At 42.6% G+C, this 19,938-nt stretch overlaps 1 protein-coding gene and 1 long non-coding RNA gene across 16 annotated transcripts in view; one reads left to right on the forward strand and one right to left on the reverse strand.

Annotated features, from left to right (window-relative positions):
* LOC129712920 (uncharacterized) overlaps positions 1-2,286 on the reverse strand; it is a 45,344-nt gene extending 43,058 nt beyond the window's left edge. Inside the window, exon 1 of the long non-coding RNA XR_008726158.1 lies at positions 1,817-2,286. This is a non-coding gene — a long non-coding RNA (uncharacterized LOC129712920). The remainder of the gene's footprint in view (positions 1-1,816) is intronic.
* The window catches only part of kcnma1a (potassium large conductance calcium-activated channel, subfamily M, alpha member 1a), a 486,207-nt gene that overhangs the window by 365,427 nt on the left and 100,842 nt on the right, over positions 1-19,938 (forward strand). For 13 of the 15 annotated variants that reach the window (XM_055661691.1, XM_055661680.1, XM_055661692.1 and 10 more), the window contains one exon: positions 2,315-2,391. In XM_055661691.1, coding sequence (XP_055517666.1) covers positions 2,315-2,391 — 77 coding nt within the window. Of the gene's footprint in view, positions 1-2,314; positions 2,392-7,762; positions 7,937-19,938 lie in introns of all 15 variants that reach the window. The other 2 variants (XM_055661690.1, XM_055661694.1) reach the window with 1 other exon arrangement.

Raw genomic sequence — 19,938 nt, forward strand, 5'->3', positions numbered from 1 at the left:
CAGTTAATAAGGATATTTAACTCTGAGATTGATAGAGTTTGTAAAGGGCCTGTCCCACTTTGGCGATTTTTTGGGGTAACTGACAGCGACTGTCACAGTCGTAGCAGGTCGCCAAAAAAACAGCGACTGGACCCTCCTACGACAATGTCTACGACAAGCTACATCAACCTATCACCTAGTCGACGTCAAGCTACGGCAAGCTGCCGACAACCGGCCACCCAACCGTCGAGATTAGGATGCCCACCTGCAACCACATCTACGGCACTCTACAACGACCTACGCCAACCTACGACAACCGAAGTTAACCACTACGTCCACCTGCGACAAGCTACGACCCTGTCGACAATAACTGAAGACAACTCAAGACCATGCCTCTCGCTACTTGACTTCTCTTGAGGCCGGTACCTGTCACCAGTTGACGTAGGTTGACGTAGGTAGTCGCCAATGGAATTCACCGAAGTCATAACCGGAGACAAACTACGCCACCTGGCGCAACCTACGCAACCTACGTCAGGAGAAGTTTAGCTACGCTCATTGGCGTCAACCCACATTTTGAAAATCCAGCGGCAACCAGAAAAACGCTACGACTCTTTGGGCGACTGAGGAGACGACTCGCGACCATACAGGCGACACCTTGGCGACCATGTGGCAACAGCCTAGTCGCCTGTAGTCGCCTAAAAAATTGCCTTAGTGGGACAGGCCCTTTACTCCAAAGAAATTGAGGGATGTATAAAAGTGAACTAGGTAGATTTTCCGCCAAGATCTTATTGAATGGTAGGGTGGGTTCAAACAGGGATGTGGACTAAAGAAGGGCCTCGACCTGAAACGTCACCTAATCCTTTTCTCCAGAGATGCTGCGTGACCCACTAAGTTGCTCCAGCTTTTTGTGTCTGTCTTATGGACTACACTTATTCTTACTGCTCGTGTTCTTTTGCATGTGACCAGTTTTGTTCACTGTATTTGCTCCTCTTTCCCACTGGTGCGGTAGGGACTGGTTCCACACTGGAAGATTTGTTGTGAAGTGGCCTGATTTTAATTCATCAAAGATATTATCCTAGTTTTCAGATCCCACTCTAGCATCACTCCTTCATCCCTGTGGTGTCATCTCATCTTCCAAGATATTTGCTTCCCAATTCTTGAGCAGCCCCCATTTCAGTTCCTGTATTATTGGAGGCTGTGTCTTGAGCTGCCTAGGTTCTGAGCTCTGGAATCTCCCCTCTAAACCTCCTGCCTCCCTCTCCTTTTTACAAGGCTCTTTAAAGTCTACCCCTTGAATCGATTTTTTTTCTCTACATGACAAAACTACTCTGAGTAGCTCAGTGCCAAATTGTGTTTGCATAGCATTACGCTAATGCTGTAAGGAAAATGAGAATAACTCTGCACTGATGGATAAATCCAGACACTGAGTGAAATGATTCCGTTAACCCCCTTGTCATACATCCTCAACAGCGAGATGCCAAGTAGACAAAAAAACAAAACAAACGTGAAAAGACTGTTGCTTGTTATGAAAGGATCTTCTCAAAACCAAATATCATCGGAGGAATTTATTCAGATATAGATCCAAATCCCTCAAATGTTGATAACCACGGATAATGTAGATGTGCGCCAATTATTTAACTTGGACATTGAGCACAAAGTTGCAGGAAATGAGAGCAGAATTAGCAAGCCTCAGGCACGACTGGAGATTAGAATGTTCTTTCCCCTGCAGAGTGGTGTGGATATTGGAACAAACTCTTAGCAAAAGCAGTCCAGGCTGTGCTGTTGAACCCCCTTCAAAAGCAGCAGCTACATATCTGAAGATTATAATGATACGTACCGACAGGGATGATCAACGACTTTCGGAAACACAATGGTTCCTGTGACTCTGGCGCCATGGAAACGTCTTTGGTAGAAGGCAGCTGGTGGGGATTGAATAATAGATCTTGTTAAGATAGATTGATATTCTGGAGTTGCAGTCAATTACCTTGGGGGGGGTCAGGGAGAAATTTCACACATCTTTCCCTCAGGAGATTAAGTATGTCGGGTAAAGTCCATGATAGCACCAAGGCTCTGGGAAAGAAGCAGGATTAATGACGTGAAAGGCCATTCCTCTTTTAATGTGTTCTTGAATGCACCTTTACTTCATTTGGGACAAATCACTTCCCCCAAACAGGCTCGGGAAACTTAAAACTTAAATACTAGCTGTAAGTCACTTTGAATTTACATGTGTTCGGTAAAGATTGACTGTTTAAGACATTACCCTCCACCTTTGAGATTAATGAAAAATATACCTCTACAGCATAGTAACTGGTCCTTTTATAATCTATTTCTTTAGGGCCTTTTTCTACTGTAAGGCTTGTCATGATGACATCACAGATACAAAGAGAATTAAGAAATGTGGGTGTAAACGACGTAAGTAACGATTCCTTCATCTTTGTGTCAACGGCTTGTAATTACTGATTACAATTTGAGACCAATGTTCGGTTTGAATGTTGAGGTGTTTTGCCTCCAGTGTGCAGATACTGGTGAAGGGCATAGCGGTCGGTCATCAAGTGCTTTGTGTTATTAGCTTGTCACTGAAGATCGGAGATGGAGTACAGTTGTGTTGTTAAACCTCCATTTACTCACCCTGTAGACATTGAATATAAACAACCCGCCATAAATGTCTGATTTCCAACAGCAACACACTCATTTTTAACAGCTTTCGAGCGTACAGGTGCACTTTTTATTGCAACTTGCCCATTAATTATAGCCCCCATTTGGCAGACTTTGGTTCAATAGCCATAAAGCCTGTTACAGAGGATAAACCTTTTAAATACAAATTGCATGGAGGTCAATGTGCATGGAAACTCAATTCTAATAATTATTGAAAGTCAATTCTTTAAAAGCAATACGGCTCTAAGACTGGGGCAAGCAGTGGAATTATCATTTTTTAGCAAGATGTATTGCTTCAATTTGCGACGTTGATAAAACTTGGTTTCCACTGACATTTTTTGACCGACATAGATCCTTGCCTTAAGGATCTCCCTCATGCCAAATGTTCTCAGCTGCCAATGTGGCGGACCAAAAGGCTATTCCATTGCTATCCTGAGGCCGACTAATCAAACAAGCTGGAGAGTCACTTATGGAGTGATTCCCTTTGTCCCATTGTCCCACTAGCTCAGTGGCATCTGCCCAGCTTCTGGGCATACCATCATGCCAGCGTAACAATGCCACAAATGCCCACCGCCCGCTCTTTTAACCTACTCACATAAACATGGCAATGGAAACTAAATGAAGAGCAACATTACTCAGGCTAGATGAAAGGAAGTTTAATTACCTGAAAGGAAGGCAGGTTTAGATTAACATTATGCCATTAATATATAATGACAAATCCGGGAAAATGAATGAATGCTACAGATTGGGGAGCAAAAAAATAATTACCATTAATGTGATTAAGCCACATGCAAAATTTTTTATTTTTAAATACGCAGAGAATAGTGGTGTGCCAAAAATGCGAAGTCCAAATTTCAATCTATTAATGATGTGATGTAGACCAGATGTATAAATGAAATGACATGATTAGTGAAGCTGAAGAAAGAGCTTGTCAGAGCTAAACTGCTGCTGTTTGAACAATCCAGAGGTAATGCCCCAAGTCAGCTGGAAAAACAAAGACAATCCTTGCCAAATGCATTGTGTTTTACAGTCCACATTGGCTGTGCATACAATATGCAATGTTCGAGACACAGAACCAGAATCGCAAGGATATTTTTTTTTCTGATAAGGACACACATCTTAGTAGCTGCTGTCACTTTCAGGCAGGAGTTCCAGCAGATTTTTCATTACATTGGCATTAGTCATGTCACATTGTTAACATATACCTGACCTACTTAACCATTCGTCCAAACCTTTTAGACCCATTATTAATAATTTAAGCTAAATAAAAACTTGATGTATCCACAGAGGTCAAGAATAATTAAAGTGAGTAGCTTTATCTTTAAAAAAAAATAAAATAAAGGAAACTCCAACTGCTTGAAAGCATGACCAAAATTCAGCTTAAAAGTATCATTATTTTTTCATTGTAATCTAAATTATTCAAAGAACGTCCAGAATTTGCAAAGAAAATCTGTTCTAGGTTGGAAATGGAAGTAGAGTGGACCTTTGAGGGATTTTTTTAATTTGATGATGGGGGTATGTTGGTGGGAAGAGTTGTTCAAGATGATTTGTTGAAGACAATGTGATAGAGACTGGTGCGTACTTGTGTTGAAGGATGAACATAAATGTCTTAAGCATTCATCCCTTTCTAGGTTAATTCACAATTGTGGAAAATGTTGTAGGGAAACAGAAAAATCACAAATAAATTTAAACCTCTTTTCGTGGAACTCAAGCAAATGAGGCTCCATGTATGACATGATTGCAAGTACCTTTTGATGATTGATGTATTTTTAATTTATTTTTTCCTTGCTGCCCTGGAACATGAAACTCTATATTTTAACTGCACACTGGTAGTGATATATTGTGAGTAAAATCAGGTTCTCTGTTGCCCAGACTGCGATCCAACTTGTCTACCTTAAGCAAGAGGTTTTTTTTTATGTTGCATGCATACGCGCACATCATCTTCAGCAATGCTTACAGATCATTTTGAATCTGCAGAAAATACAGCAGCCCGGAACCAAATAACAGCAAGGAAGGCAGGGAGTGAGTGGGCAAGCAAGTTAGAGCTGAGAGGGAGGTGTTACAGGCCTGGCTTTCGCAGGGTAGGAAACAGGGGTCAAAGGTCCTCTTTTACCCCAAAGCCATTTTGCAAAGTTTGGCTTATTTATGCGAGGGTCATGATATCATGCCCATTTCTGGTGGCAAGGATCCACTTATAAGTCTCTCAAATTGTATGAGAAGTGTATGGTACTGGTGACCCAAACATGAGGCATATCCAACTGCTCTAGTCCCTTGATGCCTCGTGTTAGACTGCAGTCCACAGGGCCTTAGTTCTGTCTGTATTACTGCTTCAGAGCTAGAGGCTTAGGCATTCCCATTAGACAAAAAGGCACTGGCAATAACTAATCACAGATGCAAGTGGTTCAAAGATCCAAATGTTGCTGTTAGTTTGTCCTGAGTTAGCTGATCTTAGCCAAGACCATAGTCAACAATGACCCCGCTGCCCCCCACCTAGATGGGAAAACAAGACTCACGACCCCCAGATTGCATCTGCTAACCTTTAACCTTTCACCACCAATTGCACTCTACTCTCTCCCAACAGAAAGCATGGGCTGATACAAGAACCATTACTTGTAACAGAATACTCCACCAGCATTAAGTCCTAATCATTGCCCAGCCAAACAGGAAGGAGAGAAAGAAAGACCATCACAAGTAAAAAAGTTATTTGAGGAATATTTAAGGAAAGCTAAGTTAAGTCAGAAAGAATGTTGTGTTTGTGCATTTCATTTCTCAACCCATTTGAGAATTTCACGGGATATTCATCTCATTTGTTCCTGGCTCAGCAAATTTGATCAAACGGTCTAATCCAACAACTAATTTTTCAGGTGCAAAGCTATTTTAATCTCGATTTCACAAAAGAAACAGCCCCATTGGCAGAAGCCTCCAACAATAAAAAGTACAGCGGGGAAATAAGTTCAAAGTTAGACTGGAGCGGAAATTTGGATGTCTCTCGTTGATCTGAGAGCGCTGTGAATCTGCAGCTACCAAAGCTGCTGTATTTTCACGAAGATGACTATCTACTCCAAGAAGGCCCACAAATTGAGGAGCGAGTATAAAAGCAACATGTTAAACCCCCACCAATCGAAAAAAACCTCTTCCACGATTATCGTACAACTGAGTTTCCTTAGATGGTCACAAAAAGCTGGAGCAACTCAGCGAGACAGGCAGCATCTCTGGAGAGAAGGAGTGGGTGACGTTTCGGGTCGAGACCCTTCTTCAGACTGAGTTTCCTTAGTCACGCCAAGAGTCAGCAATACTGAATCCAATCGAAATGAACTTGTCATAGTTGATGGGTAGGGGGGCGCTCTAACTCACAGGCTCCAGGCGGTCTCCATGTATTATTGAATGTGGGCTTATGCCCAACCACTAGATGTCCTCGGAGGCCTTCTTCATTCCCTGTCCTACCTCCAACAACCTGAGCTGCCATTTCAGCTCCTCCTAAAAAGATGATCTAAACCCAAATCATCTTTTTACTCCATATAAAAATGGCAGTATAAACATGTTTTTGCAAATAATCCATATAGCAGTTTGCGTGTTGAGTTAGTAGACACGTCCTTCATGTATAGAACCATACACATCCCATCAATAACTAACATTTTTCAACATGTCACTGCCTGTGACTGTTTGTGTTTATTACCATAACAAATTCACTGTATTTCTTACAGCATGGATTTTTGTTGACAAATGAGCTAGACTTGTTAACGTTTCTGAATGCTTCGATCTTAATAACCCTTTTTTGAATTTATTTTTAATTTGGATTGCCGAGGTTGAAGCCAGTTTTCTTTTAAACTAGCATGCTGTTATTTCGATAGTTGTGCATGGTTTCCGAAATAATCTCCTCCAGTCTTCCTTTTTTTGACTTCCAAAAAAAAGATGCACCCACCTGCCATCGTGCCCCCCTGCTTCCCTGTTGATTTGGAAGAATAATTTGGCTCAAGTATTTGGTTTCATTTCAAGAGATGAGATCAAAACGCAGTTCACCTCCCTCAAGATGCCATGCCTTTTAAAGGTTTGTCAGAGTTTATTACTGTCAGCCCGAAAAGATTGGCATCACTCAAAGGAAGACAAGGGGCTGATGTTCCTCGGCATCGCCAGCTTTGATTAGGCTTTGATGCTCCTTTCTTTATTGAAATATCAGCACAAACTGAACAGCCTTTTTTGCGTGCATTGAACAGGCTTACTGCTGCATGATATGATCATTCTTTTTTCAGCAACCGGAAAAAGCCAGCACCAAAAATAAAAAATTGCTGAAAATTAAATGTCTTGCAACCAACTGCTATAAAGATTGTGGAGAAATGGGGATGCTCCTGAAGATGCCTCTCATCTATCACCTTCTAGTGCCTTTTTATCCTCAATCATAATGTGACCCTGGCTTGGCCGATATCTTGATATACAGTAAATGGCCTTAGGTCAGAGCTTGACTCAGTCGAGAGCTTTAAGTGTGTCCTTCTGGTGATAATAATGGGTTGGTCAACCATGGTTGATTTTACTCTTTTTTTTTACTTGATATCAACTAAATCCTGTTTTATATTATTTGTTTTTTTTAATTTCATTGTGCAAGTGAATGACTTGGCACAACAATCGGTTCAGCATCAAGGGTGCTTGAAAGAACTATGTGCTACCTCCAATTTTAACGGTGGCAAAAAAAAAATCACTTCTTAAACCAAATTCTCAACTGCACTCCAAGCCTTGGCAAAACGAAAGAAAGTGGCAGAAAGAGCAGTCACCAAAACTGCTGTGCCTTTTCTCTCATTGCCTGCTTTGACCAGATTGCCCAGGTATATAATTGAAATTCTCACCAACCTCTGTGTGGGGGGTGGTTATGTTGTAAAGTAACTCATGTGACATTGGCTTGAAAATACTTAAGATTGTTAATTATATGTTCAAAGTTATCTTGTCAACTTTTGAAAATGACTTTTTCCATCACAACTTTTAATGCAATGAACTAAGCTCTTGGCTCCTGTCAAGCCTGCGTATGTTACTAAGGCCTGTGTTAGATCCTTTGTTGATTCCTTCCAATTGCCAGACTGAATAACCTTGCCATTAACCTGCGCCTCTTCCTCTCCTTCCATCGAAAACATGATTATAGCCAAGATGTCCATCTACAAGAGAATGAAACTCGCATGTTGTTTTGATTGCGGACGCTCTGAACGCGACTGCACTTGCATGTCAGACAGTGTACATAGTAACTTGGACACCCTTGAGAGAACCTTCCCACTTTCTTCTGTCTCTGTTAATGATTGCTCCACCAGTTTGCGTACCTGTAAGTTTAACACCATGCTGTTCCATGTCAGTCATGTGCGGAGTCGTTCCCCTCTGTGTTGTGTTCTGTGGTACAGTAAGTCGTATTTTAGTTGTCGCTGTTGCCTTGTCCATTGAGCTTCCTTGTGACGATGTTGGCTTTGTGTGTGCTTGGCTTAGAGCATGGGTCCGCTCGCTGGCATGGGAGACCCACAGTGCAGCTTCGATGTGGATGCTCTTAGTACAGTGTGGTATTGAAATTATTCTGTGTATTTAAATGTCATTTGGATTATCTATAGCAAAGTGACTTAATTAAAGTTAAAGCACATTGCCAGAATAAGTGGGATGAAACTCTTGAATTAGGCTGTTTTATTCTGTTTATCCCTCTGTTTTAAGTTTGTTATTATCTCTTATTTTTGTCAAACCACCACCACTTGCATCAGTCCAAAGCAGTGCCAACTGCTCATTCATGAGCAGCTGGACTGGGGAGACCAGTCTCTGTCTCCTCACCCAACTACCCCAGGTTCACAATGATGGGACAGTTGATGGAGGTGGGAAAAGTCACTTCTGTGTTCGCATGACTCTCAGAGCAAGTGTCCAAAGTTCAAAAACATCTGAAGTATAGTTGCTGAAAAGGGATTTAAAGGCTGTTAAACCAAATAATAAACACTGACTGGGGTGCCTGTAATTTAACAGATGTGTAGTGAACTTGAAACCTTCTGTAAACATGGAACATTATGCCAGATATCTCATTGTTTTACCCAACTCTGAGACTTCAGCTCATTTCAGACTGACCTTGTTGGAAGGGTGAATCAAAAGACTTGACCCGATGCTGTCGCTAAATGATACGAGGTAGTAACATCTTATTTCACAGCATACTTTTCTGTTTACAACAGGAGGTCACATTCACTCTGAATGAAGTTGTTGTGAATTAAGTTAAATCTCTCAGTAATCAGAGTCACCTCTGTCTGGAGTTAGTTTTCCGTCTAAAATTACCAGCCCAATGCACAATGGCAAACCTTTACTCAGGGCAGTGAGGTGCCAGAGATGGTAATCAAAACTGCTCACAAAAGAAGGACTTAAATCACGTTGCTTTGTGTCCAACTTTAAGCTGTTAGTGGGAGATGGGGATGTTTATTCCTGTACAAAACTGCTCTGAACTTTCTAATTCCAGCTGTAGTCTATACAAGCCAAGCTCTAATGTTTAATACACTTATACCTGCACATTTTGTACAGCTGCAAGGAATAATACAAGGCCTCCTTTCATGAGTCGCCCTAACTGAAGTTAGGCAAGAGAAGCCAACAGCTCGAATCACAAGGAACCCTTTGGCTTCACCTTGGCCTCAGTACTGGCAACTAGAGTGAAGTTTAAAAAACTCTGAAGCCTATTCTGCATTTAAAATATGGATTTTGGTGCTTTTAATTTAGTAGATTAGCACAAACATTGAAATACAGCCATTGTTCTGAGGTTATTGTACGTAGCATTGTACCAAAGTGTGCAACGTTAAATGTTGGCGGAGAGTGAGGGATTGAGAGTATGCAGTATCTCCCATTGTTTCACCATCACTGAGGTAGTAATGGCAGGCCTCGGACTTCTATAGAATTACCGATCTCACTGTATAGCGGCCTAGGTTCATACAGCATCTTTAGTAGGGAAAAATGTCCCAAGATCTTCCATTCAGTCAAAAGGGACCAAAGTTAATACGTTTATACTCAGTGGTTCAGGCAGCATCTTTGGAGGAATGGATAGGCGGCATTTTGTATCAGGGATCTTCATCCATCCATTGCCACCACAGATGCTGCCTGCCTCACTGAGTCATTCCTGTACTTTATGTTTTTGCTCAAGGAACCAGATCTGGAGTTCCTTGTGTCCCCATCGTAATGAGAATATAATGGGGGCTTCACGGTGATACTGTTGGTAATACTATTGCTAACCCACTGACCTGGGTTAAATGCTAATCTACAATAAACTGATGGGTTTCCTTCTAGTGTTTTGGTTGCCTCCCACATCCTAAAGATAAGAGAGTTATGATCAAGGAATTGGGTTTGAATAGATTAGTGGGCATATGGAGGGAAGGGGCATCTGGAAGGGAAAATGGAAGCAAGAGGTTCTAGAGATCACGATCTTTCTATGATCAAAGATCATCCAAATCATGTGCCAATTGGTAGGTTGATTGGACTTGATAAATTGTCCCCAGTTTGGGTGGATGATGTCGTCAAGAAGGTGAGGAAGGAAAGGTTACTAGGAATAAGAGGGGGTTCAGAGATGATAGGATTGTCATGAGAATTGTCATATTCAATAGGCTTAATGGCCTTCTAACTGGTGGGAAATATGAATGTAACATGGAATCAAATGTCAATAAAAGCCCTGTCCCACTTTCCCGAGTTATTCATGAACTCTCCTGAGTTTTCCCCTTGATTCAAACTCGGAGAATTACGTTAATCGCCAGCTGTAGGTACTCGGGGCTATTTTTTTTACTCGTGGACATTTTTCAACATGCTGAAAAAACATCCCGACTTACCTGATGCCCCGAATACCTATGGCTGGCATTACAAGCCGCTACGAAATATCTATGGCATCCTATGGACTCGCTATGGACATTCTCCGAGTTTGGATCAAGAGGAAAACTCGGGAGAATTTGTGAGTCAAACCCCTGTCCCACGGTACGAGTTAATTCCAAGAGCTCTCCCGAGTTTGCCCTGATTCGAACTCGGAGATTTACGGTAATGGCCACTCGTTGATACTCGGGGCTCTCGTGGACATTTTTCAACATGTTGATAAATCTTCACGAGTCTTCCTGTGCTTACCTGCCGTTAGCGAGTCTTCCCGAGTACCTGCTGTTAAGAGACGTCCCTGAGCTCCAACGTACCCGCTACGTTCATTCTCCGTGCTTACCATGAGTTTGATTTTTTTTTAAACTCGGGAGAGCTCTTGGAATGAACTCGTACCGTGGGACAGGGCTTTAACTTGGGAAAGTGGGACAGGGCCTTAAGTCTCTCGTGAACTGCAAGAAGGGTCCTGACCCAAAACATTGTCTGTCCATTCCCTCCACATATGCTGTCTGATCTGCTGAGTTACTCCAGCACTTTGTGTTTTAATGTACATCAGCTGGGTTTGCTTAAATGCAACATAATGACTTGCGGTCAGATATCTACGCTCAATTATTTATTTATTCACTCGGTATGAATGTGCATATCTAAAATAAAAATAGGAATGGTGTGAAATATTCAACAGGCCAGGCAGCATCTGTGGAGAGTGAAACAAAGTTGATGATCAGAACCAGTTGTTTTTTTATGCAACTGGGAGTTTAGGTACATTCTTTCTGGTGAAGAAAAGTTAACTCTGTTTCTCTCTCCATGGATGCTGAAAGACTTACTGACAATTTCCAGCATTTGCTGTTTTTATTTCCCATCTCCTGCAACTGTTGTATTGTGGTTTAATTGGTATTTGACTCATTTACGTTGCAGCCTCCCAGGGTTCCACCCAGTTACTGATGCACCTCACAAGTTAATGAGGAGCAGAATAAGGGCATTCGCCCCATCAAGTCTAGTCTACCATTCAATCATTGCTGATCTATCTTTCCCTCTCAACCCCATTCTCCTGCCTTTGCCCTATAACCGCTGACACTTTAAGCCTTCCTGCTCTTCGGGCATGAGTCACATTCCGTAGACTGATGAAGTGGTTCGTGGGTAACTGTAAATGCAGTAGGAACAATGAGTGCCCAACGCGCAGATGAAATCAGTGTAGCTCAGGGCCTGAACTAGTTTGTGAAACAAGGACAGTGAGGGGTGAGGATCAGATTTTCATTAAATTAATATGAGCAGATGTGAACTGTTGAGGATCTGACAATTAGAAATGGCAGCACTGGGGGTTGGACTCAAAGGCAGGTCAAACATGCAGATCACATTTCCTTACTTACATTCTTCAGCTGCTTTGACAATCAGCTTGAATTAGTGTCAGTTCAGCTATGATGTTTCTTGCCCTTTGTCTATTACTGCGGTACTCAATAGCTTCCCCAGATGCTCATTAAAGGTCATTATATCATTACATGGCTTGGTTTCAGTGGACCCCAGTATTGTTAGCACTCTATGTAGTTTGGCCAGGCAATTCTCTTACATTGCAACACAATTTTCACTTAGATCACAGCATGGGTGCCGCTGATTGGCCAGTGTAATGATTACTTGGGGCATACCAAGGATTTGAGGAGAATTTATTTTAAAAGAAAAGGCCCTTACTGAAATCAGGAATCTCCACACTTCAGGTTGTGCTTATATCAACCTTTACCTTCTCTTTTGTAGAGGAAACTGGATTGCCAAGCAAGCAGTTCCATGTCTCTGAGTCATAGAGTGATACAGCGTGGAAACAGGTCCTTCCGCCCAACTTGCCCACACTGGCTACACTAGTCCCACCTGCCAGCGTTTGGCCCATTCCCTCCAAACCTGCCCTACCCATGTACCTGTCTAACTGTCTAAACTTTGTGATAGTCCCAACCTCAACTACCTCCTTTGGCAGTTCGTTCCATACACCTACCACCCATTGTATGAAAACGTTAACCCTCAGATTCCCATTAAATCTTTTCCCCTTCACCTTAAACCTGTGTCCTCTTGTCCTCGATTCTCCTACACTGGGCAAGAGACTGAGCACCAACCCGATCTATTCTTCTCGTGATTTTATACACCTCTAAAAGATCACCCCTCATCCTCCTGCGCTCCAAGGAATAGAGTCCCAGCCTCTGTGTAACATTTGTAACAATTCACATCGGGCATCTCAAACATAAAACCTTCAGTTTAATCAACTATTTTGAAAAGCTGACAGTTCTATTTTGCATTGCCTTATCAGCAGTCAGACATCTCCCCAAACAAAGCTGTATTTTGGCTTTCAATAATTTGTGTTGGGTTCTGCAGGGACTCCATATTTCTCTGTATTGAAAATAACGTGACACGTTTTCAGAAGGGATGTTTCCTGTGTTTACATTGCAGCCTTGATCTCAAGAATGAGATATTCTACAAACCGGATTCCTGACAGTTCATCGAGGCAGCTGGGAGATGATCTTCCCAAACAGAGAGGGGAGAAGTGTGTGTGGGTGGCTGTAAAATGAGGGGAAATCCACCCAAAATGTGAACAAGTAGAAGTTGAAGCCAAATCGTTAAACCATTGCTCACAATTTGTTGTATAACTGACCCGATTAAGTGCATCGGTCTTGACTGCCCACCCTATGTAGGCTAGGCACTGTTTATGTACAGGACAATTAGTGAGTCTGAGATACCTGCACCTGGCCCGGGCCTCGTCTTGCTGCCTACATACGTCCCACTTGGGCGCCATTTGCGCATCATTTACGCGACATAATTTACGCGTCACGACGAACGAAGCGCGCATTGTTACGCGCACGTGATGCGCGCATGGTACGCATTACGCACGCATGGTGGGTGGCGGCGCCCCAGGATTTTGGGATGTACAAAATCTGTGCGCGCCAAGTGGGACAGGCCCTTTAACCCTGTAGGTCGACACAAAATGCTGGAGTAACTCAGTGAGTCAGGCAGCATCTCTGGAGAGAAGCAATAGATAACATTTCGGTAATACTCCAGCATTTTCTGTCTATCTTTGGTGTAAACCAACATCTGCTCCTAACCCCACAGCTTGGTGCAGGATTTGAGCCAAAGAAACCTTTGTCCAGATATTCATTTTGTCCTTGCATTGGCGTGCCACGAACATTTGGTTTGCCCTGTGGTCCACGGTGTAGACACGATTGACATGAGAGTTCCATCACCCGGTGCTTTTGTTGTGTGTTCATTGGTGTCATTTGATGGTGTAACGTCCAGCTTATCATGATCCAGGATGTTTAGATGTGTGGACACTGCCACAAAATTAGGCGGGCACAATTGTTTTACCATAATGTGTGAAATTGTTTGATGCATTGTAGAACATTGTGATTTCACACTGCATTTCTTAGGGGGGAAAATACTCACCCAGTCCAGTGTTGGGGGTGCACGGGGGCGATCTTCCAGGTAAATGCTCCTGGTCTTGGATTTCTTAGTGAATACTCATCCCTCTCTTGTTCCCAATAATCTGGGCTCCACAGCTCCTCTCAACATCTAGAGAACGCACAGCATGCTCCATATCCACAATCCTGCCATTCCCATTTAGCCATTAGAGTTCAGATCTTAAAAATAATTATCACCAAAAAATATCAGTGCCACGTTGGAGAGATTTGAGGGGAAATTAATTCTTAATGGCTAATTAAGAAATTTACTTAAGCAAAGAGTGGATGAGAATTTGATGATATTGATTGCTGAACTGCAGTAACAATACCTAACATCATCTACACCTTACTACAGAGGATGGACAAGCTGCAATTATCGTGTTCAAGAAGGAACTGCAGATGCTGGAAAATCGAAGGTAGACAAAAATGCTGGAGAAACTCAGCAGGTGAGGCAGCATCTATGGAGCGAAGGAAATGGGCAACGTTTCGGCCCGAATCGTTGCCTATTTCCTTCGCTCCATTGATGCTGCCTCACCCGCTGAGTTTCTCCAGCATTTTTGTCCACCTGTAATTATCTCTTTAAGGGGATCATGGAGAGGGAGGTTTACATCCAACTTAAAGTGAAGTAAAGTTAATGAATACAGAGTTGGAATAAATGGGTCTCAGAATGAATAGCGCGTTGTTATTCCAAATGAAAAAAAAGTGGACATGGTTCCTGATATTTATGAATATTGACAGGGTTGCAGTATGTGGCTAATGTCATTATTTTGTGTGAGTTATAGTTACAGGGACCTATACCTAGCCAAATGGCATTGCGTATGCAGCAGTGTAGTGTTATTATTCCTGCCATTACCTGTGTCCAGTTACCCTGACCAAGCACAATATCTTTCCCCTTTACTGTTGTCACTCAGGAGACCTGCTCTGAGTAGCTGAGTACAGATTACCAATGCTATCCACTCCTGTTAACCAAGTGCCCTAATCAGCGGTAAATCTCACACTGGTAGTACATGGCAGGTCAATTATGTTTTATCAGGATTGGAGTGTGCATAGTTGGGGTATGCTGTTAGACGAACTGACAAAATGTTATTTTAATCTAACACAAATTGAATTTGATTCCAATTTTGTCGGCATTTAAGAATCTAAAAGCAGAAAGATTAAATAGTTTGGCACATTCTGTAGATCCCTGCTCATAGCTGCCTTCATCGTGACACCATGGTTTGAAATCACACATCTAGTTCACTAGCGGTTCACCAGGTGATGAGAGGGACATCGTTGCTCAGTGTGATTCCTTCATGGTGCCAGGTTAGATGGTGCACAACACACCATGGGCCCTACACTCCAGCATTCAGCAAGTTCCCTTTATCAAAGGTGGCATGATGGCGCAGCAGTAGAGTTGCTGCCTTACTGCGCCAGAGACCTGGGTTTGATCCCGACTACGGGTGCTTGACTGTACGGAGTTTGTACATTCTTCCCGTGACCTGCGTGGGTTTTCTCCGAGATCTTTGGTTTTCTCCCGCACTCCAAAGGTGTACAGGCTTGTATGCTAATTGGCTTGGTATAAATGTACATTGTTCCTGGTGTGTGGAGGATAGTTTTAATGTGCGGGGATCGCTGGTCGGTGTGGACTCGGTGTGCCGAAGGACCTGTTTCTGCGCTGTATCTCAAAACGAAACGAAAGAAATAAGAGTTGGCCTCAGCACGTCTTTACAATCCCGTTTCATGAACTGGTCAGTGAAGTACAAGATTGTGCTGTTAATTATAACGTTTGTAGTGGATCCTAAATTTCCTTGTGTGCGCTATCGAAGGCTGGACATTGATTCAGCCCATTCACGGCTGGAGATCCCACCAGGTTCACCAGAAATGATCTGACATGGCGGTACATAGATCGGACATGATCTGACATATGGGCTGTTGGCTCCTGAGTCAGGTGAATAGCAGGGACCAACACCTTGGACAACATGGGGATCTTAAGTGTAGGAAGGAACTGCAGGTGCTGGTTTAAACCGAAGATAGACACAAAAAGCTGGAGTAACATACAGCATCTCTGGAGAGAAGGAATGGGCGATGTTTCGGGTCGAGACCCTTCTTCAACTGACTAGGGATAAGGGAAACGAGAGATATAGACGGTGATGTAGAGAAATAAAGAACAATGAATGAAAGATACGCAAAAAAGTAACGATGATGAAGGAAACAGGCTATTGTTAGCTGTTTGTTGGGCGAAAATGAGAAGCTGGTGTGACTTGTGTTGGGGAGCGATAGAGAGAGGGAATGCCGGGCTACCTAAAGTTAGGGGAATTGACATTCATACCACTGGGTTGTTAAGTTACAGTTTTTTTTAAACTACATTTATTTAGTTTAAAGACTTTCATTATTTGTCAGTTTATAGTTTATTGCTTTTAATATTTTGAAAATGTATCTGGTTAAACTTTAATAGATTTTTTAAAAGTTACTGAATGTCCACTGACCATTTGATAACCATTATGATTAGTGTTGGTTTTAATAGCTGGCAATGCAGGTCTGCTGTCTGTGTTGGTTGTTAAAGGATTTTTAACAAGTCCTTCGAAATGGTCATGTTTTACAGTAAGGCGAATACAGTTTGCTGTTCAGTTGCTTGTGGACCTGTTGCTGGACCCCATAGTTTGAGATCTCGACCCAAATCTTGGGGTCTCGACCCAAAACGTCACCCATTCCTTCTCTCCAGAGACGCTGCCCGTCCCACTGAGTTACTCCAGCTTTTTATGTCTATCAAGGTCCATGAGATCAGAAGGGGACATGGACAAACTGTGGCAGCCAATCCCAGGGAGCAGTCCAGTTCCATCGTAATCCAGCTCCGAGTTTTCTCACCATCCCACATAACACAAGTATCAGAGAGAGAAGGTTTGTCTTGAGGGTCTTGTAAGCAGGCTTGAAATGTCATGCTTTTATTTTTATAACCAGACCGAAACCCCACATGTTCAGTTCAATATCATCATTTTTTCACAGTCAATGGGATGGTTAGCTCCTGCTCTAGAGATTGTCCATTAGCTTGGATGTGGGCTCACCCCATGTGGAGTCAAGGATGAGTTTGTCCATCAAATCCCCCAGACACATGAAGCCTTCATCCCGGCAGCCCAAATTGAATTTGATCTTTGACCCCGAGGTGAAAGGGCAGCATATTAATCAATTGCTCGACCAAGTTTCACAGTTACTGTTTAATTATCCTGACATTTGAGTGACTTGGTTTGGACTAGAGCTACAGAGTTAACAGTACAATGCTAACAAATCACTCTCTCCAAGGAATATGGGTTAGTTTGGTAGCAGATTGAAATCATAATTGACTCATGTTCCATTATTTAGAGAGAGATTAGAAATGAAGGGGCGATGTTGGCAAGTGGGTGAGCATTGGTTTACTTGCATGGTAGTGGATTTATCTTTCAGCAGGACAGCAGTTTCTGTTGAAATGATTGATGCTAGTGCTTTTGCATTAGTGCAAACTAAAGATGCATTCATCAACACAATGATACCATTGAACTCTGAATAAGTTAAACTGCAAAAATGTTAATGGCCCATGGAGCCCAACTCATTAATCTGTCAAGCATGCAAGACATTTGGTTGGTGGCAAAATAAATGATATTGGAGGAGAGACAACATAAACAAGATGTTAATGTGCAGCAGTAGTAATAGTGTGATTGTGGAAAGCTCATCTTTTTCCTGATCATTTCTAATCAATCACAGAGAGTGGTGAACCTGTGGAATTCTCTGCCACAGAAGGTAGTTGAGACCACAGTTCATTGGCTATATTTAAGAGGGAGTTAGATGTGGCCCTTGTGGCTAAAGGGATCAGGGGGTTTGGAGAGAAGGCAGGTACAGGATACTGAGTTGGATGATCAACCATATTCATATTGAATGTCGGTGCAGGCTCGAAGGGCCGAATGGCCTACTCCTGCACTTATTTTCTATGTTTCTAAACCTTGTATATGTGGCTCAGCGATGTGGACCGAACAGGCAGAAAACATAACGGGCGAGTGAATGATTATCTTGTATATTCCTTCGCTCCATAGATGCTGCCTCGCCCACTGAGTTTCTCCAGCATTTTTGACTACCTTCTATTTTTCCAGCATCTGCAGTTCTTTCTTAAACATCGTATGTAGATTAATCACTTTACATCACTGACATCCACGTTTGGAGATCCTAGAAAACGTGGAGCACTTTGCAGACTTCATAGAAACATAGAAAATAGGTGTTGGTGTAGGCCATTCGGCCCTTCGAGCCACTTCAGGTTTTGTGATTATCAAAGGTGAGAAAATTACCTTTGTCTGGAGAACCGGTCAACAAATCAGTGAAGTAAACCAGTATCTAGTTCCTTCCTACACTTTGCACCCATGAGCTCTGCCAAGCTCCTCTGGGCCACTTGTAGTGTCTGCAGGACCTACACTCACCTCCTCACTCCTCTCAGAAGCCACAGAAGTGGTGAGGAAGCAAATCACCCTGGAGCTAGATGGATTGCTGAACCTATCACCCTGTTGTGGATGATGTGTTACATTCTGCCTCTAACATCGAATAAAAGATTGTTTCCAAGATTCCCTTCCATCCCAACCTGTACGTAATTGCATTTGCACTTTTCGACAGCGCAATAAGTAAGAGCGATGTGCTTCTCTTGCTCCCTATACATCATATGTCATAAAATCGTACCTACACCATGACTCAATACGTTACATGCCAACTCCAGCTTACCAAAAATATTATGATGAACTTAGAGAGCTTAATTTGCTAGTTCTTCATGGGTTTACTGGAAGTACGTTTTTGTTTCTTGCTCCACCTCCCTTTCACGTTCCTTTTCAACAAAGGGTTGATTGGTGTGACCACCTTTGCAAGATCTGGAAGGAATTACACATAATTCTGCAGCAAGAAACGCAGCCCTTCTAAACGTTTAGGCTTTGCAACATTGGCAATTGCTGCTTCTTTTCCTTTCACTGCTGCTAAGCCATTGGCAGCAACCTTCAATGTTCACAACCACATGGGGAAAAAAACACGCATTGGCTTTGCTTCTGCTCAACACCGGAATGCTTTCTCCAAAACCAGGAGAATTTCTCTTTCTGTGCTCATGGCAAACAATAGACCATTTTGGTTGCACAGTCAACTATCAAAACCTTGCAAGATTTTATTGATCACGTTCTGGAGAATTACGAGTAATGGTACCTGATTCTGTCGGACACCTAACCGCGCGTGTGAGGAGCAAAATGCAAACTTCGGGGCAACTTTGTGGGTCAAACAGCATGTGTTTGGGGAAAAGGCCGAAAAGCTGTTCCTGAGCCTGGTGTGCACCTCTCTCAAGGTTCAGTACCTTCTGCTAGACGGGAGCAGGGAGAATAAGGACTGACGGGGTGGGACCAGTTTTTAATTGTATCAGTGATTCCATGGCAGTGTGAAGTGTAGATGTTGGAGGAAAATCTGGTCTGGGTGATGGCCTGGGCTGTAATTATCCTGGACTTTGAGCAGACCTGTTGCATCTGGTCAGCTGTGCAGAATTTGCCAGTTATGCTGCTGGAAACATCTTTGTACTTGTCATACCTTTCCGACAACGTGTGGAGGTGTTACTTAGAAGATTCTTCCAATGCAACTTGAGTTGTCTCAGCCCATTCTTCATTGTTCAATGTAGTCTGTTTTCATAATTCTCTCTAGTGATGGATACCTGTACTCACTGTTCACTTAATGTCTCTAACACCTCACCTGGTTTTAATTTCCAAGGTGTTTACCTTGACTTGTCATCAGACAGTTTGCAGTAATATTGTTCCCATGTTGATGCGGTGCTTGTTGGCACCATTTCATAAATGCCTCTATATTTTCTGCCACCAATGCTCTGGCATAGGTGCAGTAGAACTGCTACTCCTCAGTGTCAAACTATGAAGGTTTCATTTCTGTTGTTATTTTTCGAATTGCCACTAATTGCTTGTGCTATTTGTCTTGGCCTTGGATCAACAGGCTGAGGCAATGTGACTGTTTGGCAAACAGAACACTTGGCTGTTCCTGATGGACAAGACTGTCAGCTGGCAGACCAAACGTT

The sequence above is a fragment of the Leucoraja erinacea genome, chromosome 34 (assembly GCF_028641065.1).
Source record: "Leucoraja erinacea ecotype New England chromosome 34, Leri_hhj_1, whole genome shotgun sequence".
NCBI lineage: Eukaryota > Metazoa > Chordata > Chondrichthyes > Rajiformes > Rajidae > Leucoraja > Leucoraja erinaceus.